Genomic DNA, 12,115 nt, shown 5'->3' with positions numbered 1-12,115 from the left:
ACCTCCCAAGCTTCCATCAAGGATACATCCCAAGTAGCTAACAGAAGTTTAAGTAGTCAGCACATCGCCCCCTAATTCCACACTAATTTCAGAGGACCTACTGAATTTAGTTAGGTCTGGATCCAAAAATAATTGCTTCATGTTTTCCCTAAGTGCAGAGATAGCTTATTATCTCCAAGCCATTTGCTAATGTTAGTAAGCTCTGTGCTAAATATGCTCTCCAACATAGTTTTACTTTTGTGAGACACCAGAAGTGTAGAGTCATCCGCATAAAGAAAAAGAAGGCAAGAGCAAGCATCTTTCATATAGTTAATATACAATAAAAACAGCAGAGGCCCAAGCACGCTACCCTGCGGAACACCACCACTCATTGGTTTTGCCTGAGACAGTGAACCATTAACCTCTACTACTTGCTCCCTTCCTGATAAATAGGACCTTACCCAGCCTAGAGGGAAACTACTTAACCCCGGTGCCTCCAGTTTGGAGATTGGGAGACAGTGGTTAACTGTATCAAAGGCCTTCTGTAGGTCAAGCAGTACCATTCCACAGGGATTTCCCTCATCAATCTCTTTCCTGATGAAGTCAGTCAAGTAAAGTAGACATGAATCAGTGGAGTATGTTTTTCTAAAAACCCGACTGAAAATAATACATTAGACCCTGTTTGTTAACATATTCATACTTTGCTCATGTACAACTCTCTCCAGGATCTTTGATGTTACACAGAGGATAGATATAGGCCTATAATTCCCAGGGTCAGACTTATTCCCTTCTTATACAGAGGTATAACTTTATCTTGTTTCATGTCCCTGGGAAAAGTACCTTGTTCAAGAGAGAGATTAACGATATGCGTAATACAAGGGCCAATTTGCTCAGCCGAATCTATAAGAAAGCTTGCAGGAATATTATCCAGGCCTGTGGCTTTGGAGCATTTAAGCTCCGCAAGCATACTGACTATTTTGGCTGTTGCTACCTTTGCCAAAGAAAAAGAGTTTGGCCGAACCCATAACTCTATATAATACTTCTTGACTTGGTTTCTTCCATACAAACCAGAACTGGTGGGCAGCTTGCTAACCAGCTTTCTGGCAACAGAAGTAAATAAAGAGTTGAATTCATTGGCAACCTCTACTTTTTCATATATAGTTGAAGTCGGAAGATTACATACACCTTAGACAAATACATTTAAACTCAGTTTTTCACAATTCCTGACATTTAATCCTAGTAAAAAGTCCCTGTCTTTGGTCAGTTAGGATCACCAATTTATTTTAAGAAATAAAATATCAGAATGATAGTAGAGAGAATGATTTATTTCATTCACCACAATGCCAGTGGGTCAGAAGTTTACATACACTTAACTTGGGTCAAACATTTCGGGTAGCCTTCCACAAGCTTCCCACAAAAAGTTGGGTGAATTTTGGCCCATTCCTCCTGACAGAGCTGGTGTAACTGAGTCAGGTTTGTAGGCCTCCTTGCTCGTACATGCTTTTTCAGTTCTGCCCACAAATGTTCTATGGGATTGAGGTCAGGGCTTTGTGATGGCCACTCCAATACCTTGACTTTGTTGTCGTTAAGCCATTTTGCCACAACTTTGGAAGTATGCTTGGGGTCATTGTCCATTTGGAAGACCCATTTGCGACCAAGCTTTAACTTCCTGACTGATGTCTTGAGATGTTGCTTCAATATAGCCACATAAATTTTCCTCCTCATGATGTCATCTATTTTGTGAAGTGCACCAGTCCCTCCTGCAGCAAAGCACCTCCACAACATGATGCTGCCACCCCCGTGCTTCATTGTTGGGATGGTGTTCTTTGGCTTGCGAGCATAACCCTTATTCCTCCAAACATAACAATGGTCATTATGGCCAAACAGTTCTATTTTTGTTTCATCAGACCAGAAGACATTTCTCCAAAAAGTACGATCTTTGTCCCCATGTGCAGTTTTTTTTCTGAGGTCTTGGCTGATTTCTTTTGATTTTCCCATGATGGCAAGCAAAGAGGCACTGAGTTTGAAGGTAGGCCTTGAAATACATCCACAGGTACACCTGCAATTGACTCAAATTATGTCAATTAGCCTATCAGAAGCTTCTAAAGCCATGACATCATTTTCAGGAATTTTCCAAGCTGTTTAAAGCCACAGTCAACTTAGTGTATGTAAACTTCTGACCCACTGGAATTGTGATACAGTGAATTATAAGAGAAAGTTTCTGTCTGTAAACAATTGTTGGAAAAATGACTTGTGTCATGCACAAAGTAGATGTCCTAACCGACTTGCCAAAACTATAGTTTGTTAACAAGAAATTTGTGGAGAGGTTGAAAAACGAGTTTTACTGACTCCAACCTAAGTGTATGTAAACTTCCGACTTCAACTGTACCATCTCCCCCCTGATGTTCCGTCCAATACTGTTTAGTTTGTTTTTGGTAGTACTACTACAGCCTAGTTCCTTAAATGATTTCCATCCTGCTCTGTGCTTCATTTTTGTGACGTTTATATCGGACAAAATCATGCTGCTCTTGAGCGTTCCTACATTTTTTATTCATTGCTTGGATAAATTCTAGAATCTCATGATTTAACCAAGGGCTAGATCTCTGCTTTACCCTGACCGGTCTAATGGGACCCATCACATTCACCACATCAAGGAATCTACATTTAAAGACTTCCCAGGAACTGTCTACCCCTACACTATCTAGCACAGGTGACCAGTCAATTTTACCCACCTGCCTAAACTTTTCAACACAGTATTTTTTGAGATCTCTGATTCGAAAGGTTTTGTGACACTTGGTGAATGTGATCTTTAAAAATCCTCCTTGTACAAAATGTAAAACAATTATCACTGATTCTATATACTATTACTCCACTCTGTGATATTTTAGATTTATCAGACACCAATATTAAGTAAATCGTATTTTGCACTGTTTCACATATCCTGGTGGGATCTTTTATCATTTGGGTCAGAGCAAGTGATCTACAAAATTGCATAAATACATTGTGGGTTGGGCTATTCTTTTTTCAGACATCAGTATTGAAATCCCCTAACAAAATTATTTCCTTCAACAGGGAATCATTACAGTTTGACAACACAATTTCAAGACCTTCATAGAATGCATTCTGCTTGGGTGGCCTATAACACACCCCCAACAAAATCGGCTTGGTTTTGGGAAGGCAGATATCCAACCAGACAATCTCCAGATTAGTGCTTAAATCCGATCTGACGTTAAAAGCAATGTCTGATCTTACAAACACACATATTCCCCCACCGTTCCGATTCCGATCCTTCCTGACAACAGAGTAATTACCTCAATCTATCTCAATTTCTGAGTCACAAAAAGATGAATCCAACCATGTCTCAGTAAAACATAAGACACACACACCTCTGATTTGCACACCAACAGGCGTATCTCATTGATCTTCGGTAGTAGGCTTCGGACGTTGAAGTGCACAAAATGTAAGCCCTTCTCCCCAAAGGCCTCATTGAATTCCCGATCCACTTGTAACTCGCCTCCCACTGCGCTGCCATCTCCCCACTGCACTGCCTCCGGTGACCTCTCTGTCGCCATGGAGCACCCCTCCCCAGGTGCTACTCCATCGTCCTCACCACCGTATCCCCCGTCACTTGCCTCTGGTGGCCTCCGCTCCGCTGTGGACCCCCCCTCCTCCGGTGCACTCTCCACCCTCGGTAAGTCCTCTGTTCCCACTCCACCTTCAGTGCTCAGACGCCCCACGGGTACAGCACACAGACAGCAATGGTAAGCTTCATTGACCCCATGCCCAAAGCTAGGATCGCTGCATTTTAGATGAATCCACTGCGCGCATTTCAAACATGCCAAAGCTTTGCTGTTACTCTTTATCAAATGTTCGCAAGACGAGCATGGGTGCATCGTTTGATGGGGTTCGAGATAAAGTGAGGTCCAGGGCACTGATGGATATCACCCGATAAGAGAAGGCATATTATATGAGTTATTATAAGATCTCCACCATTAATTTGAGATTTCAGACTGGCTTTCAATGATCGTTTTGGTTTGTGCCATGGTGCTATGAAAGTTTGGTATATAACATTCCTTCCAAATCCGAAGTGCCATCAAAAGTGTTTGCATGACTGAGAAGTTGCTGAGAATGTACTATTCTTTCATCTAAATTGCAGATGCAATTATTTCCAGTAACATTTAAAACAAACACATAAACTAAAAGTGCTGCCACCATGCCGAACTTGCCGGTCGCCATCTTGTCATTAATAAAAACAATAATGGCCCTAGCCGGCTGCCCTGCAGTACCACACTCAACTGAATTTGCATTAGAGAGGCTTCCATTAAAGAAAACCCTCTGTGTTCAATTAGATAGGTAACTCTCAGAGATTGAAAATCCATAACACCTACGTTTTTTCAGCAATAGGTTATGATCAAAGCTATCAAAAGCTGCACTGAAGTCTAAAAAAACATCTCCCACAATGTTCTTACTATCAATTTATTTTAGCCAATCATCAGTCATTTGTGTCAGTGCTGAGCATGTTGAGTGCCCTTCCCTATAAGCATGCTGAAAGTCTGTTGTTAATTTGTTTTCTGTAAAATAACTTTTTATTTGGTCAAACACAATTTTTTCCCTAAAGTTTGCTAAGCGCTGGTGACAGGCTGATTGGTCAGCTGTTTGAACCATTAAAGGGTGCTCTGCTATTCTTGAGCAGCGGAATGACCTTTGCCTCCCTCCAGACCTGAGGGAACACACAGTCTTCTAGGCTTAAATTGAAAATGTGGAAAACAGGAGTCGCAATGTGTTCTGCTACTAACCTCAAAAATGTACCATCCAGTTTGTCAGTACCAGGTGGCTTGTCCTTATTTATAGATAGCAACCATTTTTTCACCGCTTCCACACCCAATTTGCGGAACTCAAAACTACAGTACTTTCATTATTTGGTCCGTTCTGCATGAATATGAAGGCTCAGCGTTTTGTTGTTTTCCATGTCTTGATAACAACAAAGTGATTAAAGTGTTTGGCAATATCAAAGGGTTTTGTAATGAACAAGCAATCTGCCTCAATGAAGGATGGAGCAGATGTATCTCTTTTGCCTAGAATTTCATTTAAAGTACTCCAGAGCTTTTTAGTGTCATTCTTTATATAATTTATCTTTGTTCCATAGTATAGTTTCTTCTTCTTTTTGTTTAGTTTAGTTATGTGATTTTTCTATTTACTGTATGTTTGCCAGTCTGCTGTGTTGTCAGAATTATTTGCTATTCCCTTTGCCTCATCCCTCTCAGCCATACAGTTTTTCAATGAATCTATCCATGGGGGTTTTGCAATTCTAACAGTCCATTTCTTAATGGGTGCATGCCTATCAGTAACCAGAAGAAGTAGTTTCATTAATGCTTCAAGTGCTGCGTCAGGTTGACATAGGTATTATTGCAAACCTCATGTATGATCACTTATGCACAATTTTAGGTCCAGTCTGTGGAACGTTGTTTTTTCTAGATATTATATTAGGATCCCTACATCTGATGGATTTGGATAATGCTTTAGAGAAGATTTCTGCAGCATTAGTAAAGATGTGATCAATACACGGGGATGATTTAGCTCCTGTTCTGTTTGGAAATACCCTGGTAGGTTGACTGATAACCTGAACCAGATTGCAGGCATCAGTTATAGCTTAAAGCTTATTTTTTTAGTGGATAGCTTGATGACAACCAGTCAATATTTAGGGCATCCAGAAAAGATACCTCTCTGATGATATCACATACATTATCTAGCATTTCACACATATAGTCCAAATACTGACTTTTAGCACTCAGTGGTCTATAGCAACTTCCTATGAGAAAAGGCTTTAGGTGAGGCAGATAAACCTGTAGCCATATTACTTCTATATCATCTGACATGAGATCCTCTCTCAGCCTAACAGGAATCTGACACTGGACATACATACTGTTGGAACACCTCCTCCGTTTCCATGTATATCTTTCCTGTATGCTCTATAACCATGTACATGTATAGATACTACTGCATCATCAAAGGAATGGTTTAAATGTGTTCCAGAGATGGCCAAAATATGAATATTTTCTGATGTCAGTAAGAATTTGTCAATTTCATGAAACTTGTTCCTCACGCTACATATGTTAATATGGGTTATGGGTCGCTTGCTTGTTTTTTGTGCTATTCTGAGAGGCTGATCCGAGGTAGATATGTCAGTGTCATTTAAGCCAATGGTACTGAGTGGGCTGCCCACAGTGGGCTTCTTCCTAAAGGCAGACAGTTTCAGTGCAAACAGTGACATTCAATTATATGTGCATATGATTATTGCTGACAATACCCTCAGAGCTAACAGTTAAAGGATCATAGATTAGGTTGCTTACATTGACTCCAGTTCTATTTCTCTGGGATATAATCTGATTTCCATGTCCTCTGTTGGTTATTATGACAGAGAGGACTGGAGCCCTACCAAATCCAGACCATAAATCTTAAGCAGGCCGCTATGTTGGTAGAGATAATCCTGGAAAGGGCCTTTAGAGAGAGAGGGAGTGGAATAAAAGAGAGGGAGAGTGAAACAGAGAGAAAGAGAATTTAGCTGATTAGAGGGGGGGTTGACACTAGAATCCTGCTTCCAAATTGTTGCTCTGGCTCTTCAAGGCTCCATCTCTGATAATGAAGCCAAAGGTGTGTGTTGGCTCCTAATTCTCCCCTTTACAGGGTAAGCAATATTATCTCACCAGCCCGGTGTATGTGCGTGCATAGGTATGCGTGAGTCTTGCGTGCATGTGTGTGTTCCACAGTCACCCAGTGTAAATTAAGGAACAGTTGTCTCAGTCCCGGGTGTTCTCTCTCTCTCCCTCTCTAATGAGGAATGGGGCTCTATTGGATTAGGAGGATCCTCATTCAGTGCTGATGTGTGTACCTGCTATGCTCCCACACTCTTAGAAAAAAAGGTGCTATCTAGAACCTGAAAAGGTTATTCAGCTGTCCCCATACAATAACCCTTTGAAGATCCCTTTTTGGTTCCAGGTAGAACCCTTTACACAAAGGATTCTACGTGGAACCCAAAGGAGTTCTAGCTGGAACTTAAAGGGTTCTTTGTACCTGGAACCAAAAAGGGTACTCCTATGGGGACAACCGAATAATCGTTTTGGAACCCTTTTTTCTAGGAGTGCACTGCTCTGGGCCCTCTGTATTATAGTCCTCTGGGACTGGGAATACAGATCTGTCAGACACAATTATCCCCTGATGGATTTAAAAAAAATCTTTCTCTTATTGTCTTTTTCTCCCTTCTCCCCTTAAGTAATTCCATAGGGCAGAAGAATAGGGTCGGTTCAGAGGTCAGGTTGGTGGTCAAACGTTCTAGCAAGGTTATATAAGAATTCCCTTTTTCATCTATGACATTTGAACTGAGGTCACTTAGGTAGAGTAGTGTGTGCATTGTATTATCTATGTGCTTGTGTGAGGTTGTGTTTTATGTCTCTGCGCAATGCGTGTGTGTATGTTCCACAGTTAAGAATGCGAGCATGTATTAACCTGACAATGTGTTTATGTGTTCAGAAGCAGGGCCCAGATGGACCTCAGGTCCCACTGCGGCATCAGCTGCTGCAGGTCATTGTGAGAGTCCTCCAGTACCGCATGCTGCTCACAGGTACCCTACACTCACCTCATGATATACTATTGCAATATTGTAATACTAACTTTAATGTGCATAACCTATCATGGCTCTCCACCTTGAATAGTGTTTCAGTATGTGGCATTCTACACCTTATTAACCAGTTTATGTTTTTGACTAATTTGTCTGTGCCATCATTTTTTCTAGATTACTTAAACAACCTTTCCCCTGATTCTAAAGAATATGAGGATACACAAGGTATAGTCTTACTCTGTAGTTTCTCCAATATACATTTCAGTTGTTTCTTCAGCAGTCAAACACACACACACACACACACACACACACACACACACACACACACACACACACACACACACACACACACACACACACACACACACACACACACACGCTGTTAGATACAATATCAGAGGATAGTTGTTCAGGGACAAACAGAGCTGTGTATACTCCCAGCATATTGATGTGCATTAACCCATTCTGTTTCTCTCTCCATTCTCTGCTTCAGCTGCCTTAGTAATCGTGTCAGGGGTGGCAGACCAGGCTAATGACAATCTCAAGCAAGGGGTAAATCAGTGTGTATGGTGTTTCTGTATTTATTTCAGACTACTGTGTACATTTGTTCATGCAAGTGTTTGCTAGAGGTAAACATGACAGCTCAGATTTCAGGTTTTCCATGTGTAAATCCTTCTTCATTCTGGATGACAACACTATTGTGAGTGAAACCACGTCAATGATCTTGGAGACGGCTATCTCTTTACTTTCACTGGGCTCTGTTGCCTATTGATTAATGAGAGGGTGAGGAAAGATGATGTCATCAAAAGATCCCAGGTGCATCGTAACAAAGGGTGCAGTGTGAGAGAAGACATGACATACATTGTGAAACACACACACACCCTCACACAGATCATCCTAAAACAGATCATCTCTCCCGTCTCTCACATAATCCTTACCATCTCTCCGTCTCTCACATAATCCTTACCATCTCTCCGTCTCTCACATAATCCTTACCATCTCTCCGTCTCTCACATAATCCTTACCATCTCTCCATCTCTCACATAATCCTTACCATCTCTCCGTCTCTCACATAATCCTTACCATCTCTCCGTCTCGCACATAATCCTTACCATCTCTCCCGTCTCTCACATAATCCTTACCATCTCTCCGTCTCTCACATAATCCTTACCATCTCTCCGTCTCTCACATAATCCTTACCATCTCTCCCGTCTCTCACATAATCCTTACCATCTCTCCGTCTCGCACATAATCCTTACCATCTCTCCCGTCTCTCACATAATCCTTACCATCTCTCAGTCTCTCACATAATCCTTACCATCTCTCCGTCTCGCACATAATCCTTACCATCTCTCCCGTCTCCCACATAATCCTTACCATCTCTCCCGTCTCCCACATAATCCTTACCATCTCTCCATCTCGCACATAATCCTTACCATCTCTCCCGTCTCCCACATAATCCTTACCATCTCTCCCGTCTCCCACATAATCCTTACCATCTCTCCCGTCTCCCACATAATCCTTACCATCTCTCCATCTCGCACATAATCCTTACCATTTCTCCCGTCTCCCACATAATCCTTACCATCTCTCCCGTCTCTCACATAATCCTTACCATCTCTCCATCTCGCACATAATCCTTACCATCTCTCCCGTCTCTCACATAATACTTACCATTTCTCCCGTCTCCCACATAATCCTTACCATCTCTCCCATAATCCTTACCATCTCTCCATCTCGCACATAATCCTTACCATCTCTCCCGTCTCTCACATAATCCTTACCATCTCTCCGTCTCTCACATAATCCTTACCATCTCTCCGTCTCTCACATAATCCTTACCATCTCTCCGTCTCGCACATAATCCTTACCATCTCTCCGTCTCTCACATAATCCTTACCATCTCTCCGTCTCTCACATAATCCTTACCATCCCTCCATCTCGCACATAATCCTTACCATCTCTCCCGTCTCTCACATAATCCTTACCATCTCTCTCGTCTCTCACATAATCCTTACCATCCCTCCCGTCTCTTACATAATCCTTACCATCTCTCCCCTCTCACATAATCCTTACCATCTCTCCCGTCTCCCACATAATCCTTACCATCTCTCCCGTCTCCCACATCATCCTTACCATCTCTCCCCTCTCACATAATCCTTACCATCTCTCCCGTCTCACACATAATCCTTACCATCCCTCCCGTCTCACACATAATCCTTACCATCTCTCCCGCCTCTCACATAATCCTTACCATCCCTCCCGTCTCACACATAATCCTTACCATCTTCCCCGTCTCTCACATAATCCTTACCATCTCTCCCGTCTCTCACATAATCCTTACCATCTCTCCGTCTCGCACATAATCCTTACCATCTCTCCCGTCTCCCACATCATCCTTACCATCTCTCCCCTCTCACATCATCCTTACCATCTTCCCCATCTCTCACATAATCCTTTACCATCTCTCCCGTCTCTCACATAATCCTTACCATCTCTCAGTCTCTCACATAATCCTTACCATTTCTCCCGTCTCACACATAATCCTTACCATCTCTCCCATCTCACACATAATCCTTACATTTACATTTACATTTAAGTCATTTAGCAGACGCTCTTATCCAGAGCGACTTACAACCATCTTCCCCATCTCTCACATAATCCTTACCATCTCTCCGTCTCTCACATAATCCTTACCATTTCTCCCGTCTCCCACATAATCCTTACCATCTCTCCCGTCTCCCACATAATCCCTACCATCTCTCCCGTCTCCCACATAATCCTTACCATCTCTCCCGTCTCTCACATAATCCTTACCATCTCTCCGTCTCTCACATAATCCCTACCATCTCTCCCGTCTCTCACATAATCCCTACCATCTCTCCCGTCTCTCACATAATCCTTACCATTTATCCCGTCTCTCATATCTCTCTTTTTCTTTCCCCTTTCTCTTTATCTCTCCCTCTCTTACTCAAACACACACTGACTCCATCCACGAATCCTCTTCACTATCTCCTTCCCCTCCCCATCACACATGCACAAGATCCCTCTATCTGCTCCACTCCCTTCAGGATCCCTCTATCTGCTCCACTCCCTTTAGAATCCCTCTATCTGCTCCACTCCCTTTAGGATCCCTCTATCTGCTCCACTCCCTTCAGCTTCCGGTAGCACATCCCTTTCCGCCGCCCTCCTTCTCATTCACAAACAGACAAGGAGAGTTTCTCTCTTTCTCCATGTCTCACAGGAAAATCCCTTGTTCTCTCACTCTCCTATCTTTATCTCTCTCTCTCCCTTTCTCTCTGACACACAGGAGAACTTGCTGCGGCTGGTCCACATTGAGTACAGCGTCAGAGGGAAGAGAGATCTACTCAAGCCAGGAAGGGTGAGATCAGTCTGCCTCTCTCTCCTCTCCATCTCTGGACAGTGTTACTCTGTTCCACAAACATAACATAAACAGTGAATAATACCAATCTCAGACCGTGGCCTACTAGGATTCCAACACAGAAACTGAAAGCCCAGTGATACTACAGTATAGGCAGCCCCTCTCTCTCTAACATCGTGTCTGTTTCTCTGTGTGTTTGCAGGTGTTTGTGAAGGAAGGCACACTAAGGAAAGTGTCGAGTAAAAGCAGACAGCCCAGACACCTGTTTCTGGTAACTACTACCTGTCTAACTACTATGCTCTTCTTGTATCATTAGAACTATAACTTTCACTATCTAATATTTCAGTTTCACACATGGTGGTAATTCTGATCATAGAAGGGTGGTGTCTCATCCAGGCTGGTAGAGGCAATCAGATATAGAGGGAGACAGGGCGAGGCAGAGAGTTGCAAAGTGAGGAGGCCTAGAGAGGCAGAATGTATTGAGAGGCAGGTGGACAAGGCTACAGGGCCCCACCACACCCAGCCAGGGACCTCCCTCTCTCAGGGCTTGTTTTCGAGGGCCCTGCTTCCTCACAGGATGTTTGGTGTGGGTTACTGGATGCTGGCTTCCTGTACAGAGAGGGGACTGACAGGGCTGTGAAGGCCAGACACTCTGTTGGATGGGGGGGAGACATAAAAACACAGTCTTAAGGAAGTAGATGGGACAGAAGAAAAGTGTATGAATTATTAATGTGACATTAATATATTGTGAAATTCAGCTGTTTCTTCAGCAGTCAAACACACACACACACACACACACACGCACAGACACACACATGCACACACAGTACTATTGACAATAACGCTTTTAACACAAATCATCTGAACAATTCAAGAAAGAGAGAATAGGAATCAGAGAGATGGGAGATGAGAGGGAGAAAGGCCCATTGAGGAGCTATTTTCTTTCTCTGCTTCTTCACTTTCCTAGTGTCTTCATGTCTCTCTCTCCATGTGTCTCTCTGAACTGGGTTGTTTATGAGTGATGGTTGAGAGACTGAGGTGTGTGAGGAACTGGGTAGCTCCTTTGGAGTAGATGGCTGGAGAGGGGCAGCAGGTATAATATATGGGCCTTTAAGGAAAGTCCAAACAGAGAGGATGAA

The 12,115-nt window shown here is 42.8% G+C and overlaps 1 protein-coding gene across 4 annotated transcripts in view; it reads left to right on the top strand.

Annotated features, from left to right (window-relative positions):
- The window catches only part of LOC139557388 (FYVE, RhoGEF and PH domain-containing protein 5-like), a 73,175-nt gene that overhangs the window by 41,391 nt on the left and 19,669 nt on the right, over positions 1-12,115 (top strand). For all 4 annotated transcript variants that reach the window (XR_011671381.1, XM_071372163.1, XM_071372156.1 and 1 more), the window contains exons 8-12: positions 7,507-7,597; positions 7,769-7,819; positions 8,088-8,146; positions 10,905-10,976; positions 11,179-11,247. Coding sequence is in view for 3 of the 4 variants with exons in the window: in XM_071372163.1 (XP_071228264.1) it covers positions 7,507-7,597; positions 7,769-7,819; positions 8,088-8,146; positions 10,905-10,976; positions 11,179-11,247 (342 nt within the window). In the remaining variant the exon portion in view is untranslated. The remainder of the gene's footprint in view (positions 1-7,506; positions 7,598-7,768; positions 7,820-8,087; positions 8,147-10,904; positions 10,977-11,178; positions 11,248-12,115) is intronic.

Source organism: Salvelinus alpinus, chromosome 2 (genome assembly GCF_045679555.1).
Source record: "Salvelinus alpinus chromosome 2, SLU_Salpinus.1, whole genome shotgun sequence".
In the NCBI taxonomy this organism is placed as follows: Eukaryota; Metazoa; Chordata; class Actinopteri; order Salmoniformes; family Salmonidae; genus Salvelinus; species Salvelinus alpinus.
This window is presented reverse-complemented; position numbering and strand designations above follow the sequence as displayed.